The sequence below is a fragment of the Acomys russatus genome, chromosome 9 (assembly GCF_903995435.1).
Source record: "Acomys russatus chromosome 9, mAcoRus1.1, whole genome shotgun sequence".
Taxonomy (NCBI): domain Eukaryota; kingdom Metazoa; phylum Chordata; class Mammalia; order Rodentia; family Muridae; genus Acomys; species Acomys russatus.
In genome coordinates, this window is record NC_067145.1 from 29,024,519 (window position 1) to 29,043,261 (window position 18,743).

Here is an 18,743-nt window from a genome sequence, read left to right on the forward strand (position 1 = left end):
TAATTAATTTTTTTTACAGGTCCTGCTCTTTATCCCTCCAAGCTGTAGCTTCTCTCTGGGCAGTAGGACCATTGTTCCTTCAATGCTCTGAATGCCCATCTGGGAGGGCTTTAAATAGCTGGAGGTAAAAAGATCTGCCCCTTGAATCAGAATGGATCCATTCTCAAAAGGTCATCAGTGTGTTGTGGCTTTGCACTGGGGTTCCCTGGGATGCTTTGGGTGCAGCCAGAGAAGGCCCCAGGGCTATGGCAGCCTCTCCTGTCATGGCTTCTGGAGTCAAACCACCTGCTGCCAGCACTCAGCATCTCTGAGATCCCGAAGGGACAACGGAAAAGCAACAGCTATCTTGTCCTCTTGCTGACCTCCATGTCCTCCTGTCCAAGGCCTTCTCTAGCTAGGGAACGCAGCCAGGAGTGAGCGAGCACCCTCCATCACACCAGCGAAGCAGCCACTTCTGATGAGGACTCGGAACCCTAAGCAGACAGGTGGAGAAACACCCGGGAGGTGTGCATGTGGTAGTCTGAAGAAAGCAAGACAAGTTCCTTCTAAGTTCTCCCTGGCCTAGAAGCTGCATCTCATCACACTGTATTTGGAATTTTGTCCAAGGTAGAATTTGTTGCTCATATGCAAAACTCAATATTGCACAAGTAAAAGAATCTTTGCAGAACAGGGAGATAGTGCTAAGACCTGTCTCAGCTTAGCACAAGTCACTGAGGTCTTGGGCTTGTACTAAGAGAAGTGTCTTAGTACAATGAAAACGGCGACCTTGGCTTGCAAGTCTTGGAGGTCACCTTGCCTCCTTTTCTAACTTTGCTTAGTGTGTGAGTAAAGGCATTTGCTTTTAAAAGTCCTAAGAATATCCTAGAATGAAACTCTGGTATAAAATCCCCCCACAGATCTGCAGCACTACACCGTGAGCCAATGAGGAGAAATGGAGGGTGCCACGTGTCATATGCCCTGCTCCCCAAGTCTGTCCTGAGCACACATTATGTGCCTCTATAGCTACTCCTGTGGCTCATTTTCTTCTAGTAATTTCTGTTCTCCAAACTCATAATCTTCCCCTACATATATGCCACATTTAAAATGTGGTTTGAAAAAGTATAAAGGATTTACTCATCCAATTTCAAAGTAAAACCTTTTTGAATATTCTGCACTGCTTTTCTATGACATTATCCATCCCTGAACGTTATGACTTTCTCATTTAAAGGAACAGCAGGAGACAGAAAAATAAAGGAAACTGGAGGGAGGTGAAGAAAATTAAGATTGGGTACACAATTAAGATTGTGCCAATTTTAACTACAATTATGTAGAAAGGAAAACATGCAAAGGCAAAGTTAAAAAGGCAAACATTGCATCACACTCAGGCATATGCTTCTGGGGGACGAGATGGCCTATGGCCCTCCTTCGCACAATTTCATTGGGCTTGACTTACAGGACCAGTTCTTGCCAATGTGTTATCTTTACTGAGACCCAATTTTTACCAAATAGTCTTTCACAGTGTATTTCATAGCTGGAAAATTCAGTCATCTCCCCACAGCATCGACTCTAACATTTCCCTCAGCCTTGCTGGGAGTCTTAACTTGATGGTAAAGTATAGGCTTTCCCATCAGATTGAGACCCACTGTCCCATAACTGGAGAGCAGCTTGGCCTGGCCTGGCCTGGCCTGGCTGCAGCTGAGTGAGGGTGGGTGGTCTTGTGCTTTCTGAATCCCCTGATGGGCTCACTTGTTCTGTCTGCATGCTGGGTAGCTGTTTTTCTAATTAGAAGTCTGTCAGTCACAGACCCTTGGCAAGTCCTATACATACGATGAAGCCCCTACGATTTCTGCTACACAGGAATGAAAATGAGCCAAGGTGCTAGGGTGCCCTCTGAGAGCCTGGTATATCATGGCTCAGTCATGTCACAACCTTAGGAGCCCATAAAAACAGTGAACTTGTCTTGCTTTTCACAACTGCTGGCCTCTTGGGTTTGTTTGTTTTTTTTAATTAGAATCCCTTCCAGTTTTCCACCTTTCAGAGACTCCCACACGCTCTGTTTATTCTAAAGCTGAACACAAATTAGAGACTTGGTCTCCAGTACCTCAGCCAGCACTGGTGGGTCAAGCTCCTACTCCTTTGCTGACATCTGAGGGAAGCCTGCTAGCTGTCCTTTATGCAATTCCTCCCACACTCTGGTTAGAGGGCACTGGGAGGTAGGAGTGTTTTGCATCTGGGTACTGATTGTGTTAGCTACTGTTCTATTTCTGCGAAGAGACACCACGAACAAGGCAACTTGCAAAAGAAAGCGGTTAGTTTGGAGGCTTGCTTACAGGTTCAAAGTGGGGGGAGGGGTGCTTCACAGCTATCATGGTGGGGAGCATGGCAGCAGACAGGCACCGGGCTGAGGCAGTAGCTGACAGCCTACATCTTATCTCCAAGTTGGAGGCAGACAGAGGGAGGGAGGGAGGGAGGGGGAGAAGGAGATTGGGAGAGGGCAGAGTGGGAGGGACAGGCAGGCAGGCAGGCAGGCAGACGGAAATAAACCATACGAGCTGACCAGAATGACCTGGGCTTTTGAAACTTCCAAGCCCACACTCAGTGACACACCTTTTCCAACAAGAAGACCATACCTCTTAATCCTTGCCCAAATAGTTCTGCAAAGTAAGGACCAAACATTCAAATATATGAACCTGGTGGGGGGGGGGGGGGAGGGGAGTCATTCTCATTCATACTGCTGCACTAATGAAACAGTTCCAAAGGCTCTGCATTTCTTCCGCTCACAGACATGGCATGGGGTCATCAATAGGCCCAAGAAGGTCAACTCAAAGTCACCCTTGCTTCTGTCCATCAAGCCACTGCTCCCATCGGGGACCAGAACATTATCACTGACTACAAGTAACTGCAAATCCTGTTGGGTCTGCCCTTCCAACCAAGTGTGGCTCCCTAGTGCCAGGGAGGGCTCTGACTGATTTCCAGGGACATGTGATGGTGTTGGTGGCACGATGCTAAGACTTGGGTGTGTTCTGGAGCAAAGGTGGACATGGGACATTCTTGAGAGTCAAGTAGGAAAGGACGTCTGAAAAGCTCCCAAGTGAGATTAGAGTCAGTGAAAGAAGTGCGAAACACAAATGAAAAACAGAAATTAAACAGGAGGAAGCAGTCCGGGATGCTGCTTCTATTCGCTGACCGTGATGCTCAAAACTACATCATGCCTACGATGGTAGTTATGGCAACACACCCAAGCCCCGTTTCTGGCTCAGTCATCCCTGTAGACCCCACTACCATGGAAAGATTAAATCCTTTCCTAGAGCTAGTCTGAAGGGCACCTAACCCCAGTGACCCTTCTACCTTTGTACACTCCCCCACTCTGATGCCACCAAGGCACTGACATTACATCACGAGCAGCCATATTGGCTTTTTACATGAACATGAGTGCTTGGATTTGAACTCAGGTCCTCCTGCTTGTTCAGCAAGCGCTCTCAGCCACCAGGCCATCTTCCAGGCACAGAATGGAGCTTCTTAGGAGACCAGAGTCAAATAGAGTCATAACAGTTCAAAACTCCCAACTTCCAATAGAAATCAAAGTTTAGTGCAGTGAGGGCAACAGGAGACAGCTGGGCAATGGAGACCAGCCTGCCTCAGCTCTCAGGTGTCATAGGTCTCTGTCAGACGTCAGTGTACCATGCTTTATGAGGTGAAGCCCACAAAGCCCCTGATAAGGGCCCATCCTGAGAGGCTGTGGCAGTTAGAGAGGAAAAAAAAAAAAAAAAAAAAAGGTGATGGGCGGCGCTTTCTTGTGCTTCTTCAGCTTAAGTTGGGGCTGAGTATGACCAGGAGCCACTGCCAACAACTTTGCTTAGTGAGTGTTGCATGCAGATGTGTGGCTGGGCCGGTGGCTATAGTTTTATTGTGACGATTTCATCAAGTTCTAGTCCATCCGAGAAGGAACATCCATTAAGCATGTGGTTCCCTGTGCAGTGGGGCGACGTGGGTTTTCATCTTTAGGGGAGGCAGCTTAAGCCCAGTGGGAAACGGTGGTCGGGAGGAAAAACGTGATTGGCATGCCCGTATCTGCCACCGGATCCAGGGGTTTAATCTTAACCACACCCAAAAGTAACTCTCGGTAGGAGCAAGACAGGCGTGGCTCTTACATCTCTCTCCCAGTGGTTCTGGCTATGAGCCATAGAATAAGCTGTAAGAACGTCCCTGAGATTGCCACCCCCCCATCCCGTGCTCGCAGGGATGGCAGCAGCTTTGGCTTCTTTACCTTCAGTAACCCGCTTGAATTAAACCACAACAACAGTACCACGACTTTGTCATCGACAGAAACCCCGGCACTTGGCAGGCTGAGGCAGGGGGATTGTCATGAGTTTCACGCCAGCCTGTGTCACACAATGAGTTCCAGGCTAGCTTGGAGTAAGGGTGAGACCCCAGTGCAAACAATAGAACAAACAAACAAACAAAAAAAGAATTCCACATTTAAAAAAAAAAAGTCACATTAGCCGGGTGGTGGTGGCTCACACCTTTAATCTCAGCACTTGGGAGGCAGAGGCAGGTGGATCACCGTGAGTTCCAGGCCGACCTGGTCTACAAAATGAGTCCAGGACAGCCAAGGATGCACAGAGAAACCCTGTCTCAAAAAAAACCAAAAAACCAAACCAAAACAAACCAAAACAAAAACAAACAAACAAAAAACACCAAAAAAAAAAAAAAAAAAAAAAAAAAACAAAAAAACCAAAAACAAAACAAAAAAGAAAAAAAAGAAAAAAAAAGTCACATTAGAGTTGTCCACAGTTGCGACTGTCACAGAGGTGCATGACTGCTGGGTGAGGGGTCTGCTAGCTGCGCCTCTCAGTCCTGGGAGTGGGTTAGAAGATTGTCATTTAACCTCATGACACAGTTCCTCATATTACAAACTGCTAGCTGTTCTCAACCATGACAGCTTTCTCACGCTTTTTGTCTTATGCTTCTACAGGCATTATTCTGTGGAGATCCCCTGGGATCTCTATTTTTCCTTGCCTGATCCTCAGGAATAACCAGGACCCCTCCATCTCTACTGTTAATGAAATGGCCGATGCCAGGATCCCTTTCAAACAAAATTACTAATAAAATCATCACCCTAATTCAATTCAGTAGACTTCAAGCTCGCTTTTTTAAAAATCAGGTTAGATTTATTTATGAATTAAGATAATGTCCTTAAAGCTTAATCTAATTTTATGGGTTGATATAGTCAGAAAAATTTTCTTATCTGAGTTCTCTCAGATTGCCGTGCTTTATATATAGCACTCACCATAAAGGCAGTCAAAGGACATGGAGCACAGGGCTAGGTTCAGAAGCCCTTGGTGTCCTGCTTGCCTGCATGTGCCTGGAATGCAGGTGCTGTCCCTGGGGAACATGCCTTGCTACTGTGGGCTAGAAACTTCCTCTTTGGCATCTCCCTCCTCCAGGCTAACCTCCAGAGAAAAGAAAGAGAAGACAGGGGAGGAGATGGGAAGAGGCTGGCAGGCACGCACTTACTACAGGACCAGCCCTCAGACCCCTGCAGGCATGAGCTGTAGAGATGGCTTCACATCACAACAGGCTGAGGAGGTCGATTAGTGGCACTGTGCTGGATTTACAATCCTGAGACCTGAGTTGGGGCTCTAGAGCCCAGCACTGGGGAGCAAGAGATGGCGAGTTCCCTAGGGCTCATTTGCCAGCCAGCCAGCCTAGCCTATTTGGTGACTATTTGGTGAGATCCAGGCTGGTGACAAGAGACTGTATTTTATTCATGTTTACTTTTTGTTGTTGTTAATGGTCCATGAAGGATGACACTCAAGGTTGTTTTCTGCCTCTTCCCGCAATGCAGGCACCCCCTCACCCTACCAAAACCAACCAATCAGACAAATTATGATTCATATCCTATGTGTGTATCTTCCAAGGAAGGGGAAACAGAATATAGTATTACAAAGAGATATTCTGATGGTTCTTTAAAAGCTATGTTTCATAGGCTTATAATGTCTAGTCACCTACAATTAACACTTGTAGCAACTTCATTCTTGGTAGGCTTTCCTGTAAAATCTCTTCTCCCCCTTGCCAGGAAGGCACGGTAATCTGGTGTGCCACTAACCTCCCAGGATCCCAGACAAGTGATGCTTGGGGCAATCAGCATGTATTTGACACAGCTGCACCCACTTCCCAGCCGACTTCTCCTGGGAAGTCATATCCCATCGCCCTTACTCTCAGAAGTCACAGTAGACACCATAAGGGTAGAAGCAGGGTTCTGACACCCTGTGCTCCCAGCAGGTCCAAAGGCCACCCTCCAAAAAGCTGGTATTTACCACTGGCCATGATAAAGGAAAAGTTGTAACTCTATATTCTGAATATCGGAGAGGTCTGGTTTTCAAGATTAAAAGTAGAAAGTACCCCTAATAGCATTTATCCAGAGATTTTCTGTTATTCCTAAATGGGCTAAGCACATTTTAGTGTAAAGTGCGATCTTATCGATATAGGGACAGCATTTCCTTATCTCCCTCATCAAAAACGTAACAATTTTTCTGGTGGTGAGAGGAAATGCTTGCCAAATATTGTGACGGGGAATTGGTATTTATTTTACAGAAATTATATTTAAAGTAGTAATTTCTCCAATCTTACTGATTTTGCCAATGTGGTAATTATCTTTAAAAAGCACTCCATTCTTGAGTTATTTTCAGTCTTTAAAATGCCTTTCTCTTTTGTATAGAGAAGAAATAAAATGGTGATAATTATCTTTCTTTTACAGTTTCAAAGAATTAAAGCATGCTTACCGTTTTCACAATAGACGCAACAAGCTCTATGGAAGTTGGGCTTTGCTTATGCCTCAGACCGTGGCTCCAATTTGATGGACACACTGCTCCTCTCTTATGATTCAGGACTGAGAGCGGAAGCAACATGGGCATCCTGCGTGCAAAGTCCGCTATACCGTCCACAGTCGCCCATGGTGAACAAACCAGTTTTGTATGGTACTTGGTTAGGTGGCTCTTGCTGGCAACTGGGTAGGTGCTAGAACGGATGGCCCTGGCCCCCAAACATTTGATGGTGGCTGAGCCCTGTCCCTTTCTCCTCTTTTGCCTCCGGCACATGAGTCCTCACCTGAAATCACTTAGTAAGAATAGAAACAGCAGCCACCTGCCAGGATCTAATGAAACGGTCCATGGAAGCATCCCGAAAGCAGCTGGCAGTGGGACCAATTAGAGGGACCCCACTCTCCCTGGAGTAACTGTGTAGGCATGAGGCACTGTCAGACTCTCAAAACACTGTTAATGTTAATGAGAAGTCTTTACTGTAAGCACTCCTCCTAATGTTTATTTTTTTTCCCTTTAAGTAAACTAAAATTGCTGGGGCATTTTAACTTCCTGAGAGCTGTTAAGACACTTATCTTGTGTCCCAGATGCAGATGCCTGAAGCCAGAGATTATCAGCCGAGCAGCCAGCTGGACTGTCCTCATGCCAGCACTGGCTGCTTTGAACATTCCATGATGCCGTGAGGAAGCGACATGGCAGCCACAGCTGCTTGCTGCCAGACACTATTTCAGAGCAGCTTGCACGAGACCTCTCGTGCTATCACAAACTGTGGGGAGCTCTAGAGGACCCTGCAGTCCACTTTTGCTTAGGTTAGAGGTGGTGGAACACTTCCCCTGGTGGCCCAGGAGGAGGCCAGTGGCTGGTACAAACAGTCACTGGTTTTCATGTCCGACCACAGTGACTGGTGCAAATGTAATCTTTCGTTTGCATCCAGAACTATAATCGTTGTCAGGTACCCTTACTAAATTCTTTTTCTGGCTATCAACGCAGGCTGCTTCCTCACTCTTGGAGTCAACAAGAAGAAGCCTCCTGTGCTGTCTTCTGGTGCTGTAACATCTGGATAATCAACATCTGGATCTAAAAGGCATTTCTCAACAGCCTTCTCTTGCCTACATTGGATCTTTATCATCATTAGCTCAATGGGATGAGCTGATAACATGAAGAAAGGAAGGTGGTAGCAGTACTGGCTACAGCTGCTGTAGTCATGAGGGAACAGCTGATGCACTGGAGTGATTTTCTGGGGGGGGGGCAGAAATGACATAGGACTGAAGATGAGACTCTGCAGGACTGGGCTTCTGGAAGATGCCAAAGAGCTAAAGGTCTCAGGCACCCTAGGTCTGGAAACTGCAATACTAGTCACTGTCAAGGGCTGAGCACCCTGACACTCTAGACCTCAGAGCTGTCACACTTGTCATCGTAACACTGAGGACCCAGCACTTGAGGCCGACATTGGGTGGTAACACCAGAAAGCATCCCCTGCTGCTGTTTGCCAATGTCTGCTGCCACTGCTCACTGTTGCTAGAGGCTCAGCTTCATGGAGCTGCCAATACCAGGCAACTGGGAGCTAAAGGCCAGAGAGAGCCTCTAACTTGACTCTGGCTTCTAAAGCTTGGAGCAATAGGCCATTGGCTCTCAGGGATCAGACTCTCCAAGCAACAAATGTCCAGGATTGCCAATGTTGAAAGTTTCTTTTGCCTACCCATATTCCTCCTCCACTGACAACAGAAGCCCAGGACGCACATTCTCATTAGGTTTTACTGCAGCAAAGGGGAAGTGAAAGGCGTGGGGCATCTGCTCAGGCAGATGGACACTGTGAAGAGAAAGAAAACACAATTGTCAACACATAGCACCTAGCAGGACACACAGAAAAGGTGTGTCTTGCAGTCGCTATGGATGGGTTCACAGGAGGAGGCCATTGCTGTGGCTGGAAGAGCTGTGGTGTGTTAGCATATCCATGAAGGATGGACCAGGGTTGGTCTGGCCAACAAAGTCACAAGGCATTCCAGGCGGAAAGGCTGGTGGGAGCGCAGTGGGAAAGTGAGGATTGCCACTGTGACAACAGTACTGGGGGCTCTGTGTTCTAGAAGGTTCATAATGCTCAATCTAAACAAAAGAGGCCTGTATTTTAAACACACCATGCAATTGGTGGGGGAGGGAGATCGGACACTGAGGGAACAGCCATGATGATCTCTGCTATATGTGAGTGCCCTAAATACAGCTGTCTTTGTTGCTTGGGGAAGGGCACCCCTCACAAGATCCTTCCTCACTGTCACAGCCACATCCGCTCTCACCTCCAGCCTTTCCTCTTGGACTTTCCCAGTTTTGCTTCCTCCTTGGCTTCCCGAGACTGGTGCCCTAGACTGGTACTCTCTGCTCATAGGATTTCTTCTGAGACTCACTGGATGAACAAACTAGGGAAAGAACTAGGGGCAGCTCGCAGAGTAGAGACAAGATACACAGGAAAGTCAAGAATGGTGTTGCTACAAAGCATTGTAGACTCTCAGCAAATGGGTGCTGACTTACTGATGTGGGGGACAAGGAGTAAATAGCTAATCAATTACACAGTAGGAATAGCCGGTCATCTAAGCCATTTACCAGGTGGGAAAGCATGGCCCCATGCTGTAAGTACAGCTGCTCTTATGGCAAGTTCTTCATGGGTTGTTGGAAATGTCCACCTTTCAGCTTCTTAACAATAAAACATACCATAGGGACAAGTAAGCTCCCCCATTGAGGTTTGGCTACCTTAAGTTGGACATTGTCTTTGAAAACGCCATTTAGAGCAGTGGGAGACTCTTCCCATTCAGGTCCCTGGTGCACATCCAGGCAACTGTCCATTGCCAGGTCTATGGGTGTTCTATATATATACACATCCTTAAACAATTGCAAAAAAAAAAAAAATGCAAACACCGGACAAGAAAGCCACTATGTTTGGTTGGTTCCATATTTGTCCCTAGCGAGGTAGGGCACCAGGGTGCCTGTTCTACGTCTAAACTTGGGCTCGGGAGAATCACTCCGGGGGATAAAAGAGGAGAAGGAGGAAAATGCTGGAGTCTTCGGGCCATGTTCCTGTCAGAATTTCAACTTGGTACCCCATCACACAACCGTAACTACAAGCTGTCTCTTCAACGTGAAAAAGAAAATCCCTCCCCTCAGTTAAGCCAGAAAGGTAAGCCAACACTTACTAGCATCTCGACCTAGCACACTCCAGTTCTTTGGACTCGTAAAGGCAAGAGAGGCGGTAGCTCCTGTTATTAACTGTGCTAGGTGCTGGAGGCAGAGCGCTCGACGGAGTACTGGCGTTGGTATTGGGCTATTTTTAGGATGCAAAGTCCTGTCTGTGTCGTCCTGCCTGCCCTACTTCATAGGAGAACAAGTAGCTATTTTTTTTCTTCAAATAGTCAGGCATATTGATACTTTGAGCTGCAGAGTCATCGTTGTTGGTAATTATCTCTGTTCCTTCCATGCAGCATAGGACAAAGTGACACAGTGACTCAGAAGCTTGAGAACCCTTGTCTCTTGGGGGTGAGTCAGACATACTTGCTACCCTAACCCTAGCTGACACCATTCAGGATGCAGGCTCCCTGGCTTCCCTCGGAGTGAGTGGCATTTCTCTGCTTGGCATTGCAGGCAAGATTCACCATCCTGTGCCTCCACAGCCCAGCTCCACTCGCGCAGCAATCTCTTCAGAACTAACGTTGAACTAGCTAATAAATCCCCATATGGGTCGGCTATGGGTATGTCTCCCTCATCCCAGCTTAAATGTGGAACCCACAACCCTCAGAACCTTATCTGCAGACAGGGTCTTTAAGAGGTTGTCAGGATAAAGTGGGGTCCTCAGGATAGGCTCTAATCCGGCAGTACTAATATCATTATAAGAGGTCAGAACAGAGGAACCCATGAGGGAACAATGATGTGAGAACCAAGAGAGAAGATGCTGTCTACAAGCCAAGCACAGAGGCCTCATGGGAAGCAGGCTGTACCTCATTCGTGATCTTTGATGTCTAGCTTTCAGACCTGTGAGAGAATGAGGCTCTGTCATGGGACCCACCAGGCCATACTACCTCCAGGCGATAGCTCTTGCTAATTAACAGAGCTTTGGACATCCAATGTGTGCTACAGCGGGTTAAAAGCCCTAGGTTTGAGGAGCTTGATGGCTGATGACCTGCGTGTGTTTGTGCAGCCATAGACAAATGCTGGTGCTTGCTACACTGCTCTGAAGGGAGGGCCAAGCAAAGGTTGTCTAAGGAAGGCAATACTTCCAATTGTGTGTGCATCTGGACTTACACACTACAGTAATGCCAGTGTGATGTGCCCAAGCTCAAGTCTACAGGCTACACACGCTCCAGGAAAGTTATGAGTATGACCCAAAACTGAACTGCACACTTATCTTCTAAACACACACACACACACACATACACTTGTGCCATTCTTGAGTGTGAGTATTGCAGATTATAACAACAATGTCAAAAGGCTAGGCAAAGGGCATATAGGACGGAAACTCAAAACTAGTCAAAGTGCAGAGAATAAGTGACCATGGAGGGATGGAGGGCTCAGCTATAAATGGGACATCTGTAGGCCCATAAGGCTCAGGGACCATCACAATCACAGAAGGAGAGTATGTGTATGAATGTGTATTGTGTGTGTCTGTGTGTGTGTGTGTTGCATCTATGTGGTTGTGTGTATGCATATGTGCATGTGGTGTGTGTGTGTGTGTGTGTATGTGTGTGTGTGTGCGCGCGTGTGTAAGAACCACTGATCATGGAGGACAGGATCAAATCCATGTCTTTTGGACACAACACGATTCCTGAACTCACATACTCACAGCAGCTAAGGCTGCCTTTGCCATATCTGTACCAGATCAAGTGAGTCCAGCAACAAGGGTTGGAGCACGCGGGGGTGGGGTGTGTGTGGGGTGGGGGTGGGAGGTTCATGAGCTCCCACAAGTAGCTGAGAAGTGATTGCAGCTTATAGCTTCTGTAGGAGGGGGAGTCAGTTTTCTTCAAGGTTTACTCAGGCACCAGTGGATGGGCCCACAACCCTGAGTGTATGAGCGGCACAAACTGGACAGTAGGTTACTAGACATGAGGTTGGGGAATGGGAGAGTGCACAGTGGTTCTGGGAGGAGTTAGGTAGAGCAGTGAGAGGTGAATATGGTCAAACAGAGTGTGTGTGTATAAAATTCTCAAAGAATTAATAAAGTAGCATACTATATTTTTAAGAAGATTGCACAGGCCTGGCTGCAGACTGCAAGCTCTAATGCATCTCCTGGGTTATGCCACCTTACTGGACCTGGCTGGGCTGCACTGCCCGTGCTTTGGCATCACATTCAGATAAGCAGTGATCCCTGCCAGGTCCCCCCGCCCCCACCCCCTTCAATAAGGTATTATAAATGTGGCACTCTCACAGTTGCGGACCAACTGTTATCCAAACACTAAAACTCAAGGATGGTTTGGTCCTGAGGGCCTGTGAACCTTCTTCAGGAAGCTGACTACTGCTGCTTCTCCATTGGGTGACAGGTGACAATGAATGGATGGGTACCTAGGGGCTGCAAGGTACTCGGGTAGCCGCATGAGACTCTGCCTTTCCTCAACACCCTTGACCCAGGAGTCTGGCCTCTCATGAGACGTTATGACAACTTGAAGTGGAGAGTTAAGTTGGCCTGACTCCAGAGCAGAGGTTCCCACGCCTGTATGGAAGCTGAGGAAAGCATCCGCCCCAGGAAGGTTTGGTGTCCTCTGTGCTCAGCTGGACCAGACTGTGGCACTGAAAACAGAAAGTGTTAGTTGTTGCTGTCACTCCTGTCTGTAATGCGGAAACTCAGTTGTGAGGGAAGAGGAGGAGGGAGAGGAACTGTCATTCAGGGGCCATCTGGTCCTTTGATGATGATCATAGCTAATTAATTAAATGGGGACACTCAGGAGGTGTGCAAGTGTCTGAAGAGAACCCTGAGTTAGGGCATGATCAAGTGCCTTTTTATCTGCAGCAGTGGGAGGGCTGTCTGCCACTCAGGCAACCATTGAATACACCCCACTTGGAGACGCTGGTGAGCCTGGAGGCATCTGTGGCCAGGCTGTCCTCTTCGTTATTGGAGCCAGTAGGCCTAGGTTTGCAGGCTCTGTTCTAAGCCATCTCAGAACGTGACCTTTCTCTGTTTATGATGCCTTGAGTTTCAAGACAAAACTCTGAAAGCCTTTTAATGTCAACACCGTCACTCTGGAGCCGCCAATTGTGTTCTTGAGGCTCTGCGCATGACAGACGAGGCAAACGCTACTCTCCAAGCGCTTAACACTTGCAACTGGCTAATTTCAAAGGCCCAGAAATTGTGCATCAAACTGTAGTGAACTGAATGTTACCTAAACCTCTCTCGCTGATGCAAGAGCATGGCCCTGAGTTCCATGTCAGCATGGTGCTGAAAAAAAAAATGTCTCTTTGGAATCCTCTGATTTAGTCATAAATACATAAGAGGCTTATGTTTCTTTATACAGAGTATAGCATATCCGTGGCAAGTGTACTCATCTAACTTAGAATAATCCACAGTGCAGCATGAATATACCACTTTGGAAACCTGAGGGCACACATCCAGTCCAGTAAAAACCTCACCAGCTGCCCGACTCCTTCACATAAAGGCCAAACCTGAGCTTTTGACTTTGTAGGCCTCGTTATTAAGCAGATATATTCTTGACGTTACATGCCCAAACTCTTAAAGCTGTTGGGATTTTCCTGAAGACGCTGGGATTCTCAATTCAGGAGGCTAAGTGAATGCTTTCCTCTATGAGAGGGACAAACAAGCTTTTTCTAACTGCAGCTTAAGGGCCCTAAAACAAAATGCAAACAAACAGAGGACCTGTCACCGGAGTATAACGGCCCTTTAAAGTAATTACAGGGTGTGTAGCAGCCCTGCTTGCTTGCTTTGAATAGCTAATTAGGTATCTGGAGGGGCCAAAGCACACTAGCTCTAAGTATGAAAATAAGTTGGTAACTACCACATGTGCAGTGACCCACCCTTGGATCTTGGCTCTACAAAGGGAATGAAGGCATCACAGTCCTCAGCTTACGAGAGATGTTGCCATTCTGTCATACCCAGGTACCTAAAACTTTAATGACTATTCATCAATTCTTTCATTGCACTTGAATATTTCATGTAGAGACCTGTATGTTGAAACCAGGGGACAGGAAATACAGAGAAAGCAATTGCTGTGTTAAAAAGTCCTACGTCTTGACTATCATTCAAAACATAGCCCATCTCATCAGATAGTACACTGCCACCTGCTAAGGGGAAGGAACAGGGTCTACTTGCTTATCAAATTAATGAAGAAAGTGCTGCTAACTTTGTTTTCAGTGAGAAATCCTCTTGTCTGCAGTGACTCTCAGTTTGTTACAGAGAAAGAAAACATACACCAAGACCTGCAAGTAGAAGGACACCAAGGGATCTGCTGATATTCAGAGCATTGAGGAAAAAGAAAAAGAAAAAAAGAATAAAAGAAAAACTATTTTATCAAGACATTTCTTTTTTCAAATCTCACTTCTTCATTCAAAAATCATGATTTCTCTGAATCTCAGAACGCAAGGTAGAGACTAAAACATCTCCCAAGTCCACAGTGCCACAGACTTGAGTCTACGGGGCAAATCACATTCCTCTTCTCCAACCCTCCAAATCATCTTCCCCGGGAAGAACCGATTGAGAAGCAAATAACCATGGCATTTTGGAGGACCATCCCCCCAGTTGCATTCATAAAAACCCCACTGGAAAATAAACCCAGGCCCCCTGTCTCAGAGGCATGCACCCAGTCACATGCATTGTATTCCAGTCAGTGTTTCACTGTAGGAGGAAGGAAACTGGCTGTCAAAGCAGTCAGCCTACAGTGTGGTAGCCCTTGCTCTAGAGCCCTGACACCCTGCTACTCTACCAGGAGAGCCTGCTCCTCATGGGTCAGGATGCAGTGACCTTTGTGCTGGAGTTGAGGGCACTTAAAAAAATAACCCCAGAGTTCAGCCTCGAAAGAGATGGGCATAACAGTCTGTGTTTCATTAGTGTGGTGTGCCCTGCAGTGAGAGGGGGAAAAGCAGGCTCCGGGGAGGAAAAAATTGCTTCTGATGAGCTGGCTGTAGAAAGAGCAGGCGGAGGTCATTGGGGTCTTTTAAATAAAACGAGAATTCTCTGTAAATACTGAAGATGCCCATGGCAGATAAAAATGGGGTTTGATAAAAGGAAGTTAGAATCAATTTAAGAACTGCCCATCTTGGATTTGAATGTGGCCAAGAACATACAACAAAACCATCTTGCCCTTCCCTCCAGCTTGGTGGGAGGCATAGCTCAGGAAATCCATTTATCTTTGGTAAGTTTTGGGGCTGTTTCTTGGTAAAGCGGCCTTGTGGTGCAATAGGTGAGAAGGCTCAGGTGACTGCTTAGCATCCCTTTAGGCACTTGGTGGAGTCTTTAGCTTTGAAACTCACACCTGCCCCCAGGGTGGGGGGAACACAAGGAAACAAAGCATTTATCCCAAAGATGTTCCTGGAAGAGGCAAGTATCAGACTGAGAGGGGCTGGCCAGAACAGCTTTCCCTGGATGGAGTCTGGCCTGATCTAAGGACTCAGCCCACACTTCTGCCTGGATAGAGCCTTCTCTGAGAACTTTCACCTTTACAAGGGTGGCTGCCACAGGGAGGAGGGAACTGGAGAGAAAGGCTTAGCAGCAGGAAGCTGGCTGGTCTGGACAGAGCACACCTGAGATGTTTGAAGAAGAAGACGTGTGTGCGTGCGTGCGTGCGTGTGTGTGTGTGTGTGTGTGTGTGTGTGTGTGTGTGTGTGTGTGTGTGTGTATGTGTCTGGGCTGGGCACTTGGATCCCGGGCTTCAGAAAAAGTTCGCACCTTCGTGGTAGTTACACTGACCAGAGATCATCTGAACAGACAGTGGAGAGGGAAAAAAAGACGGGTAGGGCATGAGATATACAGAAGAGTGGAAAAGAGGAAAGGGAGCAACGGGAGATGGAGAGGGAGGGACGAAGGACCAACAGAGGGGAAAGAGGAAGAGGGAGTTAAGGTTAACTTACAGGGAGGTAGAGAAAGAGAGGAGGAACTGGGAGCAGAAAGCAGAAAGGAAGTGGATAGACAAGGCAGAGAGGCCAGCGGTTCTAGTAGGAGACCCAAGGCTGGGATGCAGAAACAGGAAGAAATCCTTTAGGGAGAAGAAGCAGAGGGGGTGGGATGAAGCATCCCCAGTAGGCTTATTCAGAATGAGCTGGGCCAGCTCTCTCTTGAGAGGGATCAGACAGACATCGTCCCCCATCTCAGGCCTAGCCTCAAATATCCACCCACCCAAACCACTGGCTCCTGGCCCTGCCACCTTACCTGGCCCTTGACCAGGCTGGCAGCGAACTGGCGCATGACGGCCTCCACCGTGTATGCGCTGGACCAGCCGCGCGGCGTGAGCAGCTCCATGCAGATGGCGCCTCCGTCCAGCACGTAGCCATTCTCCAGTCGCGGGCTGAGCACCCGCATAAAGGGTGGCGAGAAGGGGAAGTTATCGGGGAAGGTGAGGTTGAGCAGGATGAACTCCGTGTTGGTCTCCTTCATGTCCTGCCACAGCACCGAGTCCTTGTCCACCTGGTGCAGCTTCACGTTCCAGTCGAAGAGGCTCTCGTTCACCAGCTCCACCGAGATGAAGCGGTCGCTGAGGCGCGCGATGTCCTGTAGCTCCTTCATCAGCCGCCGGCTGCGCACCTGTGTGCAATGCTGCTGGCGAGCCGCGGGCACCAGACTGCCGCCCGCCGCCGCTGCGGCCACCGCGGGGCCCGGCCCCGCCCTGGCGCCCGCCGCCCGCTCCCGGGGGCCCCCGGCGCCCGCCGCCCCCGCCGCCCCCGCGGCCGGCTGTGGCTGCTTGTCGCGCGCGGCCAGCTCCGCCGCGCGCTTGCTCTTGCCCTTGCCGGGCCCGGGGCTGGCGTCGCCCGCGCCCCCGGGGTGCTGCTGCTGCTGTTGCTGCTGCTTGTGGCCGCCGCTCTTGCCGCCGCCTTTGCCACGAAGCGACGCGCTCTGCTGGCCGCCGCCTCCGCCGCGGTGGTTGTGGTGGTGCTTGGGGTCCTCCGTGTCCCGGTTGTGCAGGCGAATGAGCCCGATTTTACGGAGCAGCGTGGCCATCTTAGGCTCGGCTCTGGCGGGAGGTTCCCCGGGGCTCCTGATCCGGGAGCCGGATAGCTAGGACGCGTGGGGCTTGGGGCGGCGGCAGGCGACCGCTCAGCGGGGCGCGGCGAGGGCCACCTTAGGAGCCCGTGGCCGTGGCGCAGCGGAGCGGGCAGCACTGGCGCTCGCTGGTCGCTGTGTCGCCGCTGTCATATGACGGGTCCGCTCCGGCGGGGCTCGGAGGGGAGGCGTAGGGACGAGGCGCAGCTGCTGTCCCTGGCCGGTCCCTGGGCGCAGTCCCCGGACGCCCGGTGTCCGTGGTCCTTTGTGCGCGGCCGCAGACCGGCTGGCCCCAAGTCTGAAAACCGCACCGCGGCGCGCACAGCCGCCCACGGTGCCCAGGAGGCAGCGAGGTGGCCGCGGAGTCGCGCTGTGTGCCTGCCGGGCCGTGCCGCGCTGGCGGCTACCGCGGGGCCCGGGCCACTGCCGCTCTCGTCGTCGCCGCCGCTGCGGCTGCTGACATTGCAGAGGCGGCTGCTCCGTCTGAGCCGAGCGCGGCGCGGAGGGGGCGGCACTGCCGGCCAGGAGGGGGGAGCGCGGGGCGGAGCCGCGGGCTTGACTGCACCGTGCCACCCCCGCCGCCAGGTTCCTGCGGCGACACACTCACGGCCGCTGGGGGGAGACATCGGTGCGCGCCCACAACGTTGGTTCGGGTTGCCAGCGAGCTGCGTGAGCTGGGGAGCCCGGGAAGGGTTGACCTGAGCGCTCTAAAGGGGCCTCAGAATCACTGTATTCTTTGGTCCCCAATCCTAAAAGCTATAGCTAGGGTCCTGGCCCCGTATCTTGTTTAACCTCTTTAGAACAACGCAGAGGGGAAGGGCAGAAGCCTCTTTATTAATCCTTACAAACAGACTGATGAGCTCAATGTTTCTACGCAACAGTTTTTCTAGGCGGGTGGGAGGGTGACAAGAGGGACACTTTCTTAAGGACAGATCGAAGAGTCAGGCGGGAGAGCGGGACGAGAGGGCAGGTCTGCTGCACACCTAAAGAACAGCCCTTTCAAAGTCACGACTTAAATAAAAGCAAACCTTTAGCCAACCCACTCAGCCCTCACTAGCCCGCTCCCCTTCTGCCTACTGGTAGCAGATTCTCCGCTTTCCTTGCCCAGGCTGTGCGCGGTGGCTGTTTTCCAAAATGTTGCGGAGAAGCACATCAAACGTTTTCCTTAGCGCTGAGGACGGGAAAGGACCTTAGGGGCAGCACATCCCGCCTCTCGTTCCCCAGGGCTGCTCCCCTCAGTGAGGGACCTTCCCAATGTTCGAATAAGGGAAGGGTTCGCTTATCACCCGCACAGTCCCAGCCCGCCCTGCTTTTTCTTCCTTTAGCGTGTGGAAACTCACATTTAAAATCTGGTGAAAATTCCAACTAAAAGCTATTTCAGATTAGTTCGAACTGTAAAGGTTCCGGTGTGCTGCCTGTGGCCCAATTGCGTAGGCGAAACCAATCCTTCAAGAACAGCGAATATCCCACAGCTACCGTGACTGGCGTCAGAATCTACTGCCTCTGCTAGCACGTGGATGCCAAGGAGAGGGAACCGCTGAGTTCTTCTGGACAGGCGTGTCTTCTGCATGCCAGCCGTTTGCCTTTCTGCTCCTACCATTTTTTTTAAGCCAAAATTTTAGTTTTCACTGTGGAAAATAACTGGTGAGGTCATCGTGAAGCTTATAGACCTGACTGGGTTGTGGGGGGCGGTGTTCAGATTTGGGCATAGAATGTAATGGGGGAGTCAGCCTAGCTGGTGTGGGGGAGCAGAAGGTTCATGCCCA

At 49.5% G+C, this 18,743-nt stretch overlaps 1 protein-coding gene across 1 annotated transcript in view; it reads right to left on the reverse strand.

Annotated features, from left to right (window-relative positions):
• Ube2ql1 (ubiquitin conjugating enzyme E2 Q family like 1) overlaps window positions 1–17,335 on the reverse strand; it is a 36,869-nt gene extending 19,534 nt beyond the window's left edge. The window contains exon 1 of the mRNA XM_051151059.1: window positions 16,150–17,335. Within this exon, the coding sequence (XP_051007016.1) occupies window positions 16,150–16,935 (786 nt within the window). The 5' untranslated portion in view covers window positions 16,936–17,335. The remainder of the gene's footprint in view (window positions 1–16,149) is intronic.
• Window positions 17,336–18,743: the final 1,408 nt, after the last annotated feature.